This window comes from Grus americana, chromosome 29 (assembly GCF_028858705.1).
Source record: "Grus americana isolate bGruAme1 chromosome 29, bGruAme1.mat, whole genome shotgun sequence".
In the NCBI taxonomy this organism is placed as follows: domain Eukaryota; kingdom Metazoa; phylum Chordata; class Aves; order Gruiformes; family Gruidae; genus Grus; species Grus americana.
In genome coordinates this window covers 3177762-3192406 of record NC_072880.1, presented here as the reverse complement: position 1 = coordinate 3192406, position 14645 = coordinate 3177762, and the positions used below count along the sequence as shown (strand labels likewise).

Genomic DNA, 14645 nt, shown 5'->3' with positions numbered 1-14645 from the left:
CCCGACGGGGCGCGGTGGGCCCCACCCGGGCGGAACCGATCCGCGTCAGACGGCGGCTCCCGGGGGGGTGTGGGGGGGTGTGGGGGGTGTGGGTGTGTCCCGGTGACACCCCCGTGCCCCTCCCAGTGCCCCCCTCAGGCCCCAGGGTGAGACCCCACAAACACCCCTGTTTCAGCCCAGACCCTGGGGCAGAGGAAGGGGGAGTGATGTGCGTTGGTGCCCACCCCCCCCACCCCCCCGCGCCCAAAAATTTTGGGTCCCCGAATCCCACCCGACGCCACAGTGCAGCCCACGGGGGGGGGGGGGGGAGGGGGCATGGCAGTTTATTGGCACAGCAAGAGTTGGGGGGGGCAAAACAGGGGTGGGGGTGAGGGGGCGGGAGAGCAGCCCTGCAGAGACCGGGCAGAACTCAGCACAGCAGTGACACACAGCCTCAGGGTGCCCCCACCCGACTCCTGTGGGGAGGAGGGTGGGGGCGAGGGCGGGAGCGGGGGTCCCCGGGGGCCTCTCAGGCACCCGCCACTTCGGAGCTCTCCGGAGATGGGTCCTTGGCGGCGGCACAGAGATGGAAAATCCCTGGGGGAGAGAGGAGGCCACGGGGGCAGCTCGGTGTGGGCGTGGGGGCCCTCCCTGCTGCCCCCCACCCGTGGGTGCCCTCCCTGCTGCCCCCCACCCGTGGGTGCCCTTGGCACGTGGCCTGGCCCAGCTCAGCCCTGCAGAGACCAGGCACAGCTCAGCGCAGCAGTGACCGGGCCCCGCGGGCGCTGCTACCTGCCGAGCCGGTGAGGACGACGGCGACCCAGCCCAGGATGTAGGACCAGGAGAAGCGCCAGGCGGTGCGGGCCGGCCCCAGGAGGCTCAGCGTGCCGGCCGTGTACACCGCCAGCCCCAGCAGCGCCAGCAGACCTGCGGGCAGAGGGGACGGGGCAGCGGCACCGGCCAGCCCAGCCGCGCAGAGACCGGGCACAGCTCAGTGCAGCAGTGACCGGCACAGCTCAGCCTGCAGAGACCGGGCACAGCTCAGCTCAGCTGCGACTCCCCTGGGGACAGTCCCCGAGGCCCGTGCGCCCCAGCCCGCCCACCCCCCCCACCTGTCCCCACATACCAGCCAGGAGCAGGGTGACGCCGGCCACGCGGGCACGTGCCCGCCGGGCAGCGCTGGCCATGACAGAGAGCCCCAAGGCAAGGCCGGCAGCCGCGGTGAGCACCGAGAGCAGCATCAGCACCCGCGTGGCCTCCCATAAGGCTGGGGGGGGGGACACACAGGCGTTGGGGACACCTGGGGGACACGGGACCCCGAGCGGGTGCACGCCCAGGGCAGTGCCCCTGCGCCCTGCCCACAGAGACCGTGCACAGCTCAGTGCAGTAGTGCCCCCCCCATCCCCCCCCCGCAGAGACCAGACACAGCTCAGTGCAGTAGTGCCCCCCCCATCCCCACCCCGCAGAGACCAGACACAGCTCAGCACAGCAGTGCCCCCCCCATCCCCACCCCGCAGAGACCGGACACAGCTCAGTGCAGTAGTGCCCCCCCCCCATCCCCACCCCGCAGAGACCGGACACAGCTCAGCACAGCAGTGCTCCCCCCATCCCCACCCCGCAGAGACCGGACACAGCTCAGCACATCCATGCCCCCCCCCCGCAGAGACCGGACACAGCTCAGCACAGCAGTGCCCCCCCATCCCACCCCGCAGAGACCGGACACAGCTCAGCACATCCATGCCCCCCCCCCCCCCGCAGAGACCGGACACAGCTCAGCACAGCAGTGCCCCCCCCATCCCCACCCCGCAGAGACCGGGCGCACTCGTCGCAGCCGCTGCGGTGCCTACCCGGGGTGCCGGGGTGGGGGCGGCAGTGCCCCCCGAGGCAGGCGTGCCACAGCCCGAGGCTGGCGGTGCCAGCGGGCGCCCGGTGCTGCAGCCAGAAGCGGGTGGCGGTGGCGGCCAGGAGCAGGGCCAGGCCGCTGGCCCCGCACAGCAGCCCCCCGCCCGCCGGCATCCCCTGCGCCAGGGAGGGGCTGTGGGGGCTGCGGCCACCCCGGGGGGAGCAGCAACAGGGGGGACGCGTGGGGACAGCTCCGGGGGTAGGGGGTACCGGGGGTGGCATCGCCGGGGGCGCAGGGGGCACTCGTGGGGACACCTCTGGGGGACGTGGGGGTACCGGGGGTGGCATCTCCGGGGGACATGGGGGTCCTTGGGGGTGGCATCTCCAGGGGACACCGGGGACACCCGCGGGGGGGCTGTCAGTGGAAGCCAGGGTGGCATCTCAAGGACACGGGGGTACCCGGGGGGGGGGGGACACACCTCTGGGGACACTGGGGGTACCCAGGGTGGCATCTTGGGGGTCTCTGGAGTAACGGGGGGGGGCACCTCTGGGGACACTGGGGCACCCGGGGGGTGGCACTTCGGGGGACACCAGGGGCATCTCCGGGGGACGCCGCAGGGGACCCAGGGGTGGCATCTCTGGGAGGTGGGGGGGGACACTGGGGACAGACCCCCCCGGCACCCACCCCTGGCCACTCACCCACCTTCAGCACCCGCCGGCCGGGAGCCTCGTGGCCGCCTGTCCCTCTGTCCCTCTGTCCCCCCGGGATGGGGACGGGGGCCCCGGGGGGGGGTCGAGGCCGCGGGCGCACGTGGCACCGCCATTGTCGGGGACACAATGCGGGGAAGGCTCTGGGTGCTGCTGCCACCCGGGTGCTGACGCGGCAGAAGCTCGTCCCCGCCGGTGTGTCCCCCCCCCCCGGGTGGCACTGCGGGGGGGCAGGGGATGCAGCTGGGGTCCCACCCTGTGCCCCCTCCCAGGGCGCCAGCACCCCGGGGACAGCGGGTGCCGTCACCGCAGGCAGGGTCAGTCCTGGGCAGGGCTGGGGACCCCGCAGCCACTCGGGTGGGGGGGGACACGGGGGACGGGGGGGGACACAGGGGACATGGGGGGACACTGGGGACATGGAGGACATGGGGGGACACGGGGGGACACAGGGGACATGGGGGACATGGGGACACGGGGGGACATCGAGGACATGGGGGACACGGGGGACACAGGGGGGACACGGGGGACACAGGGGGACATCGAGGACATGGGGACACGGGGGGACATTGAGGACATGGGGGGACACGGGGGACACGGGGGGACATTGAGGACATGGGGGACACAGGGGGACACAGGGGACACGGGGGGACATCGAGGACATGGGGGACACGGGGGACACAGGGGGGACACGGGGGACACAGGGGGACATCGAGGACATGGGGGGACATTGAGGACATGGGGGGACACGGGGGACACGGGGGGACACAGGGGACATGGGGACACGGGGGGACATTGAGGACATGGGGGACACGGGGGGACACGGGGGGACATCGAGGACATGGGGGACACAGGGGACACGGGGGGACACAGGGGACACGGGGGGACATCGAGGACATGGGGACACGGGGGGACATTGAGGACACAGGGGACACAGGGGGACACGGGGGGACACGGGGGGACACGGGGGGACATCGAGGACATGGGGGACATCGAGGACATGGGGGGACACTGGGGACACGGGGGGACACGGGGGGACATGGGGGACATCGAGGACATGGGGGGACACTGGGGACACGGGGACATCTGGGACACAAGTGACACTGGTGACATCGGGGACACGAGGACATGGAGGACACGGGCTGCACACGCGCGTGCCCTGGCAGGCAGGCACACACAACGCCTGGGCACACGCTGTGACACGAGCCCAGGCACACTCACGCACACCCATGTGCCCAGCGCCGAGCACGTGCACACCCCTGTGCACGCCCCCTCCACGTGCCCCCCCATGTGCCGTCACCCCTCACACGCACACCCCCACGTGCACGCTGCCCTTGCACACACCCCCACACACACCCGTGCGCCCTTGCACATGTGTGTGCGCACACGCACACAGGCACACAAACATGCACACTCACACACACATGTACACACGCACTCACGTGCACACTCACACGCACACACGTGCACAGGCACACGCGCTCCCCGGGTCACGGGCTGCAGGCCGGCGGCAGCAGCAGCGGCAGCGGGAGGAGGAGGAGGCTGAGGCTGAGGCCGAAGCTGCCGTGGGAGGGGGGCCCGGAGCAGGGGGGGCTGCAGGGGGCACCTGGGGGGGGGGAAACCACCTCAGGGGCTGCCCATGTCCCACAGCCCCGACGCCAGGGTGAGGGTCCCACCACCCACAGCACCCACAGCACCCACAGCCCCCACAGCCCCGACGCCAGGGTGAGGGTCCCACCACCCACAGCACCCACAGCACCCACAGCCCCGACGCCAGGGTGAGGGTCCCACCACCCACAGCCCCCACAGCACCCACAGCCCCGACGCCAGGGTGAGGGTCCCACCACCCACAGCACCCACAGCACCCACAGCCCCCACAGCACCCACAGCCCCGACGCCAGGGTGAGGGTCCCACCACCCACAGCCCCCACAGCCCCCACAGCCCCGACGCCAGGGTGAGGGTCCCACCACCCACAGCCCCCACAGCACCCACAGCACCCACAGCACCCACAGCCCCGACGCCAGGGTGAGGGTCCCACCACCCACAGCACCCACAGCACCCACAGCCCCGACGCCAGGGTGAGGGTCCCACCACCCACAGCACCCACAGCCCCCACAGCACCCACAGCCCCGACGCCAGGGTGAGGGTCCCACCACCCACAGCACCCACAGCCCCCACAGCCCCGACGCCAGGGTGAGGGTCCCACCACCCACAGCCCCCACAGCCCCCACAGCACCCACAGCACCCACAGCACCCACAGCCCCGACGCCAGGGTGAGGGTCCCACCACCCACAGCCCCCACAGCCCCCACAGCCCCCACAGCCCCCACAGCCCCGACGCCAGGGTGAGGGTCCCACCACCCACAGCCCCCACAGCACCCACAGCCCCGACGCCAGGGTGAGGGTCCCACCACCCACAGCACCCACAGCCCCCACAGCACCCACAGCCCCGACGCCAGGGTGAGGGTCCCACCACCCACAGCCCCCACAGCCCCCACAGCCCCGACGCCAGGGTGAGGGGTCCCCGCCGTCACTCACCGCCGCTGAGGAGCAGCGTCACCTCCCCGCAGGCGCAGTCGTCCTCGCCCAGCAGCAGGCAGGTGTAGGTGCCAGCGTCCCCGTCCCCCAGGTGCCGCAGCACCAGCACCCCTGGGGTGCCACCGGGTGCCGGCAGCACAGCGCGGTCACGGTAGGGTGGGCTGCAGCGGGGGTGGCCGCGGCTCTGGCTGCAGACGGCGGCGCCGGTGCCCCCGGGGCCACCCCAGAAGTGCCAGTGCACGGCCAGGAGCCGGCCCAGGGGGGCACCCGCTGTGGGGCACCCCAGGGTGACGCTGGCACCCAGCGTGCCGTTGGCCTGCGCCCGTCCGCGGTGGGGGCTGTGGCACAGCCCGCAGCCCTCCGAGGTGTCACCGTGGCCCGTGGCCGGTGACGGGTGGCCTGGGGACAACAGGGACCGTCGCCGGCACCCACCCGTGGGACAGCCACGGGGGGATCCTGGGGACCGTCACCGCCCCACGGCCACGGGGGACGCTGCTGCGGGGCCACGGGGACCGTCGCCATCCCACGCGTGGCCACGGCAGGGACTCGCCGCTGTGGGACACTCGGGGACCGTCACCACGAGAGCTCGGGGACGGGACACGGGACGGGACACGGGACGGGACACGGGACACCTCCCCCGGCCCCGCAGCCCCCCGGTGCTCCGGCACCCCCCCTCCCCCCGCAGCCACCCAGAGCCCTCCAGACCCTCTACACCCCCAGCACCCCGCACCCCCCAGCACCCTCTGCACCTCGTTGCACCCCCAGCACCCTCAGCACCCCTCAGCACCCCTTGCACCCCCCAGCACCCCTTGCACCCTCTGCAATCCCTGCACCCCCAGCACCTCCTTGCACCCCCCGAACCCCCTGCACCCCCAGCACCCTTTGCACCCCCCGGACTCCCTTGCACCCCCAGCACCTCCTTGCACCCCCCGGACCCCCTTGCACCCTCAGCACCTCCTTGCACCCCCTGCAATCCCTGCACCCCCAGCACCTCCTTGCACCCCCCGAACCCCCTGCACCCCCAGCACCCTTTGCACCCCCCGAACCCCCTGCACCCCCAGCACCTCCTTGCACCCCCCGGACCCCCTTGCACCCTCAGCACCTCCTTGCACCCCCCAGCACCCCTTGCACCCTCTGCAATCCCTGCACCCCCAGCACCTCCTTGCACCCCCCGAACCCCCTGCACCCCCAGCACCCTTTGCACCCTCAGCACCCCGCAGCCCCCCCAGCACCTCCTTGCACCCCCCGGACCCCCTTGCACCCCCCCGCACCTCCTTGCACCCTCTGCAACCCCTGCACCCCCAGCACCTCCTTGCACCCCCCGGCCCCTCCGCACCCCCCCAGCACCCCCCAGCGTGTCCGTGTGCCCCCCCCCCGCACCCACCGGGGGGCAGCAGGGCCGAGCCCAGCCCCAGGGGCAGCAGCAGGACCCACATCTCCGGGCGGCGGCTCCGACGGGGCGGGCCGGGGCGGGGGCCGGGGCGGGCGGGGGCGGCACCGAGGGCGGGGGGGGGGGACACACGCACACACACAAAAACACAACACGGGATTCCCCCCCCTCCTCGGGGGCTGGCGGGGTCTCCCGGGGGGCGTGGGGCGACGCCGGGGAGACCCCGCCAGCCCCCGAGGAGGGGGTCAAACAGGGACACCCCCCCCCCCAAAAAAAAAAGGGCCGGATCCAGCCACGTGGCGAGCGGCTCCTTCCCGGTATCCGCCTTGGTGGCCCCCAAATGCACCCACAGCACCCAGCTGTGTCGGTGTCACGCGTGTGTGTGCGTGTCCCCCCGCGAGCCCCCGTGTTGTCATTGTCACGACAGCTCTGGCCCGTGGGGTCGTTGTCACCCCCGTGTCCCACTCCGGGGGGGGGGGTGTATGTGGGGGGGGGTGTCACCGGTCATTGTCACCCCCCGTGTTCCCCCCACCGCAGGCAGCTCGTCCCCGTTGCCCCACTCCGGGGTGCCCCACACGTGCGCCGAATCCACCGGGGCTCAGCACGGAGAAAGGGGGCGGGGGGGGGGAAGCACCTGAACTCCAGAGCCACCACATCAACTCCCCAAATCCTCCCAGGCCCTGAAGGCGCTGCCCCCCCCCCCCCGGGGCTGAAGCAGGAAAGGGCCCCCCTGGGCCCCCCCCAACGAGGGTCCGGTGCCAGTGCCCACAGCGGGGGGGGACACACGACACGCGACCGGACACTCCCACCCACCGTGGGGAAACCACGCCTGGAGACTGCGCGCTGCCTTGGGCCCTTTATTGGACGGGGGGGAACTCCAGAGGAAACCCCCCAACCCGGATCCCCCCCCTTTCCTGCCCCCCCTTCAGTCCTCCAGGTTGCGGAAAGCCGCCTGCATCTCCTCGTTGAGCTGGGCGAAGGCTGCCGTGATGTTGGCTTCGCCGTCCTTCACCGGGTCCTGGGGACGCAGGGGACACGGTGGCATCACCCCCCCCTGCCCCGCACCCCCAATGGGGCTCACAGTCCCCCGTGTGTGTGTGTGTGCCCCCCCCCATACACCCACCTTGAACTTCATGGCGCTCAGCTTGTAGAGGATGTCCCCCAGGTTCTCGCGGATGGTGGCCCAGGTGACGCGGCGCTCGCCCGGCGCGGTGGCCTCCACGGCGTGCCGCGCCAGATCGTAGAAGGTGACCATGTTGTGGAGCATCCCCACCGTCTTGTAGAAGGGACAGAACCTGGGGGGGTGAGGGGTGGGGTCAGGCCGGGGCCGGGGGGCTGCAGGGGGGCTGCGGGGGGGCGGGGGTACCTGTCGTAGGAGGAGTAGCCGTTCTGCTGGAGGAAGTCGTCCTTGAGGAGCTTCGCCACCTCCAGCGTCACCTTGTCGGCCTCGGCGAGGGACGCCTGCGGGGGACGGGTCTGGGGTGTCCCTCTCCCCGTCTCACCCCATATCCCACGTCCCTGCCCCATCCCTATCCCCCATCTGCACCCCATGACTTATATCCCCATCCTTATCCTATCCCCTATCCCCATCCCGTATCTCCCATTCCCATATTCCAATACACCCCATCCCACATCCCCATCCCTATCCCATCCCATCCCCCCCATCCCATGTCCCATGTCCCGTATCCCACATCCCCATCCCATATCCCATTCCCCCATCCCATACCCCCAATCCCATCCCCATCCCCATCCCACACCCCCCATCCCCACCCCATCCCCACCCCATCCCACACCCCCATCCCACACCCCCATCCCATTTCCCCATCCCCACCCCATCCCATATCCCATTCCCCCATCCCATCCCCCCATCCCATCCCCATCCCCATCCCACACCCCCATCCCACACCCCCATCCCATTCCCCCATCCCACACCCCCATCCCCATCCCATTCCCCCATCCCCATCCCACACCCCCATCCCACACCCCCATCCCATTTCCCCATCCCACACCCCCATCCCCACCCCATCCCCACCCCACACCCCCATCCCCACCCCATCTCCATCCCCACCCCATCTCCATCCCCACCCCATCCCCATCCCACACCCCCCATCCCATCCCCATCCCCATCCCATTCCCCCATCCCCATCCCACACCCCCCATCCCCACCCCATCCCCATCCCACACCCCCATCCCATTTCCCCATCCCATTCCCCCATCCCCATCCCACACCCCCATCCCACACCCCCATCCCACACCCCCCATCCCCACCCCATCCCATATCCCACAGCCCCTCCCCATCTCCCACTATCTCCAGCCCATCCCACCTTCCAGCCCATCCCTCTCCCGTCCCCCCCCACCGCCCACCTTGCCGACCAGCTGGACGATCTCGGCCAGCTCCTCCTCCTCCTGCAGGATCTCCCGGGCCCGTCTGCGCAGGGCGGGGAACTCGGGGTGCAGCCCCTCGTAGTGGGGCTCCAGCGCCCGCAGGTACCTGCTGTAGCTGATCAGCCAGTTGACCGAGGGGAAGTGCTTGCGCTGCGCCAGCTTCTTGTCCAGACCCCAAAACACCTGGGGGGACACAACACGGGATGGGGATGGGGATGGGATGGAGATGGGGATGGGGATGGGGATGGGATGGGGATGGGGATGGGATGGGGATGGGATGGGGATGGGGATGGGGATGGGATGGAGATGGGGATGGGGATGGGGATGGGATTGGGATGGGGATGGGATGGGGATGGGGAGGGGATGGGGATGGGATTGGGATGGGGATGGGATGGGGATGGGGAGGGGATGGGGAGGGGATGGGGAGGGGATGGGGAGGGGATGGGGAGGGGATGGGGATGGGGATGGGGATGGGGACGGGATGGGATGGGGATGGGGATGGGGATGGGATGGGGATGGGGATGGGGATGGGGATGGGGACGGGATGGGATGGGGATGGGGATGGGATGGGGATGGGGATGGGATGGGGATGGGGACGGGGACGGGATGGGATGGGGATGGGGATGGGATGGGGATGGGGATGGGATGGGGATGGGGATGGGGATGGGGATGGGGATGGGGATGGGGATGGGGATGGGATGGGATGGGGATGGGGATGGGATGGGGATGGGGATGGGATGGGGATGGGGATGGGGATGGGGATGGGGATGGGGATGGGGATGGGGACGGGATGGGATGGGGATGGGGATGGGATGGGGATGGGGATGGGGATGGGGATGGGGACGGGATGGGGACGGGATGGGATGGGGATGGGGATGGGGATGGGGATGGGATGGGGATGGGACGGGATGGGGATGGGATGGGGATGGGATGGGGATGGGGATGGGATGGGGATGGGGAGGGGATGGGGATGGGATGGGGATGGGATGGGATGGGGATGGGATGGGGATGGGATGGGGATGGGATGGGATGGGGATGGGGAGGGGATGGGGATGGGATGGGGATGGGATGGAATGGGGATGGGATGGGGATGGGATGGGGATGGGGATGGGATGGGGATGGGGAGGGGATGGGGATGTTCCCGTCGCACCCCGCTCACCTGCACAATGCCCAGCGTGGCCGAGGTGACGGGGTCCGAGAAGTCCCCTCCCGGCGGGGACACGCTGCGGGGGACAGTGGACACGGCGGCTTGGTGGGGTGCCGGGACGGGGGGTCCCCCCCTCACCCCCCCTCAACCCCCCCCCCACTCACGCGCCGACGATGCTGACGCTGCCCTCGCGGGCAGGGGAGCCCAGGCAGCGCGCTCGCCCCGCGCGCTCGTAGAAGGAGGCCAGGCGGGCGCCCAGGTACGCCGGGTAGCCGCTGTCTGCGGGGAGCGCGGCGTTACCGGCGGCGGGGGGGGGGGGGGGGGCGCAAACCAGAGCCCCTCACCGTGGCCTCGGGGCTGGCCTCGGGGCGGGGGGGTTCTCCCGTCCTGGGAGCGGGACTCACCCGCCGGCATCTCGGCCAAGCGCCCCGAAATCTCGCGCAGCGCCTCGGCCCAGCGGGAGGTGGAGTCGGCCATCATGCTGACGTGGTGGCCCATGTCGCGGAAGTACTCGGACAGCGTGATGCCTGCGCCGGCGGCACACGGCTCGCACGCTCGGCTCGCACGCTCAGCACAGCCCTCGCACGCTCGGCACGTGCCCTGGCGAGCTCACGGACGTCCATTTGCGCACCCACCCATGCGCGTGGCCGGGCGTGCAAGTGGCCTCGTGGCGTGCGTGCACACTCACATGGGCCATCCACGCTCACACATGCACACGCACATGCTCATGCACACCCACGCATACCATCCATGCTCACACGTGCTCACGCGTGCCCGCTCACACGTGCCCACACACGCTCACACGTGCACGCCCCCCACCCCGCGGCGGTCCCCGGCCCACCGGTGTAGATGGAGGCTTCGCGGGCGGCCACCGGCATGTTGGAGGTGTTGGCCACCAGCGTCGTGCGCTTCATGATGGTCTCCGTCCTCCCGTCCACCTCCATGGTGAGCTGGGGACGACGTCACCGTCACCGCCCGGCCACCGGCCCCGCGGCGCCCGGCCGTCCGTCACCCTGCCGCCGCGTCCCCCGTCCGTCCCCACCTCGGGGAAGTCCCGCAGGACCTCGGACATCTCGTTGCCGCGCTCGCCGCAGCCCACGTAGACGATGATGTCGCTGTTGGAGTACTTGGACAGGGACTGGGAGATGACGGTCTTGCCGCAGCCAAAGGCGCCCGGGATGGCCGTGGTGCCGCCCTGCACGCACCTGGGGACGGGGACGCGTGGGGATGGCGAGGGAGGCGGCCGCGGAGGGGGGACGGTCCCCCCGCACCACCCCGCTACAGCCCCGTGAGGCGGGAGGGACCCCTGTCCCCATCCCCCCCGGGGATTGTCCAGGGTGTGCGACCCCCCAGTGTCGCCCACCAGCCCCCCCGCCGTCCCCACCCCTGTCCCCAGCCCCAGCCGTGTCCCCGTCCCTGACCCCCATCCTCGTCCCTTATCCCCATCTCCAGCCCTATCCCCACTTCCATCCCCGTCCCCCCAAAGTCATTTCTGTCCCCATCCCCATCCCCGTCCCCCATCTCCACCTCCCACCCGTGTCCCCATCCCCGTCCCCCGTCCCCCATCCCCACCTCCCACCCGTGTCCCCCGCTCTTGTCCCCACCTCCCCCCCCGTGTGTCCCCCCCCCGGTCCCTACGGGAAGAGGGCGTCCAGCACGCGCTGCCCGGTCAGCAGCGGGTGATTTGCCGGCAGTTTCTCGGCCACGGGCCGCGTCTGCCGCACCGGCCAGACCTGCAGCATGGTGAGCCGCTCCGCGCTGTCCTGGAACTCCAGCTCCAGCACCACGTCCTGGGGGCGGCAGGGACGGGCAGGACAGCGGGACGAGGGACCCCCCTGCCCCATCACCCCGTCACCGCCCCGTCGCCGCCCCTTCGCCCCGTCACCGTCCTTACCGACACGCTGTAGTTCCCGGGGGGCGCGATGTAGGTGACGGTGCCCCGGCTCCGGGGGGGCACCATGATCTTGTGCCGGATGAGCGAGTTCTCGGCCACCGTCCCGTAGATGTCACCGCCGGTGACGTGACTCCCCACCTGGCGGGGGGCGGCCGTGAGGATGTGGGACCCCGATGGGGACCGGCCGCGTCCCCTCCGGGGGTGCCGGGAGAGGGGGTGCCCCTTCCCCCCTGTCCCCGCCGGGGGGGGTCCCCGCTCACCCGGACGTCCTTGCTGGGGACGAAGTCCCAGGTGAGGTGCCGGGGCAGCGCAGGGACGTTGGTGCCCCGCGGGATGTAGATGCTGCGGGTGAGCTGGGCGATGTCGCGCAGCGGGCGCTGGATCCCGTCGAAGATGGAGCCCAGGATGCCGGGTCCCAGCTCCACCGAGAGCGGCTTCCCCGTGCGCAGCACCGGGTCCCCCACACGCACCCCCGCTGCCCCCCGCGCTCAGGAAAGGCCACCGGTGAGATGGGGACCGGGGTGGGGGGGGCGGAGGGGGACAGGGCAGGATGGGGGGGGCCAGGATGGGATGGGGGGGGACAGGGGAGACAGGGTAGGATGGGGGGGGCAGGACGGGGGGGCACGGGGAGGGGACAGGGATATGGGGGGGACATGGAGAGGACGGGGGGCTGGAGGGGGGACAGGACAGGGGGGACATGGGCAACAGACAGGACGGGGGGGCAGGGGGGGACAGCAGAGGATGGCAGGGACAGGACAGGGGGACCAGAGGGGGGGGACACACACGGGGGGGCCGCGGGGACGGGCTGCCGGGCAGGATACAGGTCTCCTCGTAGACCTGGAGGGTGGCCATGTCCCCGTCCAGCCGGATGATCTCCCCCACCAGCTCCGCGTGCCCCACGCGCACCAGCTCGTACATGGCCGCCCCCGCCATGCGGGTGGCCGTCACCACTGCGGGGACACGCCACCGTCACCCCACCCGCACCCCACCCCGTGTACCCCCCTCCCAGCCCCATTTTGGGGCTGAAAAGCCCGTCGGGGTCCCCATGTCCCGCCGGCGGTACCGGGCCCCGAGACGCCGTGGACGGAGCCCAGCAGACTCTCCCGCTCGGCCTCCGCCAGCCGCGGCCCCTCCATGGTGTCCCCGGCAGCCCCGGCGTCACCGGCGTTATATGGGGCCGGCGGCCGCGGGGAACCGGCCGGAGCCGGTGGTGGGTGACGCCGCGGGCGGGGGCTGTGTACAGTCAACAACGGCCTCGTCCCCTCCTGCCCCCCCTCCCCGCCGCACCCTGGGGTGCCACACGCCGGCACGCGCCGGCACGCGCCGACCTCTGGCTCGCTCAGGGTGACGGTGACGCCCTGCCCGGTGCCACCACCGCTGCCCTGTCCCCTCTGTGTCCCCCAGTGACCTGCCTCCCCCCCCGTCCCCCATCCCCGCCTTTCGGGCTGTGCACGCTCATATGGCACCCACCCCCCTGACTTTGGGGTCCCCCCGCAGCGTTCCAGGCCAGGCTGGGGCAGCAGCTCCAGTGCTGCCTGCGGTCCCAGGGGTGATGGGGGGTGACGGGGGTGTCCCCCCTCCGGCCACGGTGGCAGCGGTCACCCCCGGGGAGGTGCCTGTCTGGCCCAGAGCCACCCTCTGCCCCCCCAAAGTGCCACCTCCCCCAGACAGGTCACCCTGCAGCCAGCCAAGCCGAGCTGGGGGGGGGGTCCTGGCCCTGGTCTGGCCCCCCCCTCCAGGCCTGCACCCCCCTTTCCTTGCCACCCCCCTCAGCCTCACGCTTGGCCGGTGACCAAGGGGAAGAAAAAAAAAAAGACATTTATTTAACAAACCCAGGACAGGAGCAGCAGTAAATACCAAGGGGGGGGGGGATGTGGGGTGGGGGGGGCTAGGAGACCAGGACGCCGGCCGAGCTGCCCTTGGCCCCAGCCCCCTCGGCGCCCTCCTTGGGGGGCTGCTTGGGGTCCTCCTCGCCCACCAGCCGGATGTTGTGCTTCTCCCGAAACTCGTTCAGCTCCCGGCCCTTCGCCTGCAGCTGCTGGTTCAGCGTCTCGATGATTTTGCTGATCTGGGAAGAGAGAAGGGTCGGGGTGGGGGGGAGCAGCCGGGAGAGGGGCCGGTCCCCGGGGAGGGGGGTCCCGGGGGGGGCGCAGGCCGCCCCTCACCTGCTCCTTGTTGTTCTCCAGGGCCGGCAGCACCTCCTTGACCGTCCGCTCCACCAGGATGCCGCCCACCATGCGGTAACACTTCCGCGTGGGATCCACCTCCCGCAGCGTCTCGATGACCAGGCTGGGGGGGGGGGGGGGTGAGAGCCGGCGGAGGGCCCCGCCCCCCCATTCCCCCAGCCCATTCCCCCCAGCCCACCTGTGCTCGTTCAGCTCCAGCTCCAGCTCGGCCGCCTTGGAGGCCAGGCCGCGCTGCTCCTGCCGCAGGCGGTTGAACCGGGCCACGACCTGCGGGGACGGGGACGGGGACGGGGCTGGGACCCCCCCACCGCCGTGACAGGGGCCCTCCCGGGACCCTCCCACCCACCCCCCCACGGCCATGGGCCTGCCCCGGGCCGCACCCCCGGTGCCCGGGTCCCCACCCCCGCCGCTCTCCCGGCCCGGACCTGCTCGGCCGTCAGCGCCTTCCCCGCGGCCGCCGGCCGCCCCTTCGCGCTGTCCGCCATCTTCCCCCGCTCCTGCTCCGCGGGCCCCGCCCCTTCCGGGATCTGCCGGAAACGGGGCGGGGCCCGGCCGGGCGCCATCTTGGTAATGGGCAGC

At 71.7% G+C, this 14645-nt stretch overlaps 3 protein-coding genes across 3 annotated transcripts; all 3 read right to left on the bottom strand.

The window, feature by feature from the left end:
• Nucleotides 1-324: 324 nt before the first annotated feature.
• LOC129197650 (lens fiber membrane intrinsic protein-like) lies at nt 325-2906 on the bottom strand. Its single transcript, XM_054806283.1, has 5 exons — nt 2525-2906; nt 1827-1998; nt 1106-1246; nt 772-906; nt 325-576 (listed from the first exon to the last, which is right to left on the bottom strand). Exons 2-5 carry the CDS (start codon nt 1993-1995, stop codon nt 509-511), a joined length of 513 nt encoding a protein of 170 aa, XP_054662258.1. The 5' UTR covers nt 1996-1998; nt 2525-2906; the 3' UTR covers nt 325-508.
• A 4391-nt stretch (nt 2907-7297) lies between these two features.
• On the bottom strand, nt 7298-13019 carry LOC129197581 (V-type proton ATPase catalytic subunit A-like). Its single transcript, XM_054806181.1, has 14 exons — nt 12944-13019; nt 12702-12830; nt 12141-12355; nt 11881-12018; nt 11625-11776; nt 11029-11191; nt 10828-10936; nt 10391-10513; nt 10151-10265; nt 9999-10062; nt 8819-9022; nt 7821-7915; nt 7578-7749; nt 7298-7472 (listed from the first exon to the last, which is right to left on the bottom strand). Exons 1-14 carry the CDS (start codon nt 13014-13016, stop codon nt 7380-7382), a joined length of 1845 nt encoding a protein of 614 aa, XP_054662156.1. The 5' UTR covers nt 13017-13019; the 3' UTR covers nt 7298-7379.
• A 663-nt stretch (nt 13020-13682) lies between these two features.
• Nucleotides 13683-14644, bottom strand: PFDN2 (prefoldin subunit 2). The gene is made up of 4 exons (XM_054806185.1): nt 14492-14644; nt 14245-14333; nt 14046-14169; nt 13683-13948 (listed from the first exon to the last, which is right to left on the bottom strand). Exons 1-4 carry the CDS (start codon nt 14627-14629, stop codon nt 13769-13771), a joined length of 531 nt encoding a protein of 176 aa, XP_054662160.1. The 5' UTR covers nt 14630-14644; the 3' UTR covers nt 13683-13768.
• Nucleotide 14645: the final 1 nt, after the last annotated feature.

Bases quoted from the DNA above. Each gene is read 5' to 3' on its own strand.
- LOC129197581 (XM_054806181.1), bottom strand. From the start codon at position 13,016: ATGGAGGGGCCGCGGCTGGCGGAGGCCGAGCGGGAGAGTCTGCTGGGC. The intron at 11,192-11,624 runs GTAGGGACCGGG...CCCCGTCCCCAG, and splicing joins GTGCTGGACGCCCTCTTCCC to GTGCGTGCAGGGCGGCACCA. The intron at 7,916-8,818 runs GTGGGCGGTGGG...CGTCCCCCGCAG, and splicing joins TCGTCCAGCTGGTCGGCAAG to GCGTCCCTCGCCGAGGCCGA.
- PFDN2 (XM_054806185.1), bottom strand. From the start codon at position 14,629: ATGGCGCCCGGCCGGGCCCCGCCCCGTTTCCGGCAGATCCCGGAAGGG. The intron at 14,170-14,244 runs GTGGGCTGGGGG...CCCCCCCCCCAG, and splicing joins CTGGAGCTGAACGAGCACAG to CCTGGTCATCGAGACGCTGC. The intron at 13,949-14,045 runs GTGAGGGGCGGC...CTCTCTTCCCAG, and splicing joins TGGAGAACAACAAGGAGCAG to ATCAGCAAAATCATCGAGAC.
- LOC129197650 (XM_054806283.1), bottom strand. From the start codon at position 1,995: ATGCCGGCGGGCGGGGGGCTGCTGTGCGGGGCCAGCGGCCTGGCCCTG. The intron at 1,247-1,826 runs GTAGGCACCGCA...CCCCCCCCCCAG, and splicing joins CCCCCACCCCGGCACCCCGG to CCTTATGGGAGGCCACGCGG. The intron at 907-1,105 runs GTATGTGGGGAC...CTCTGCCCGCAG, and splicing joins CGTCACCCTGCTCCTGGCTG to GTCTGCTGGCGCTGCTGGGG.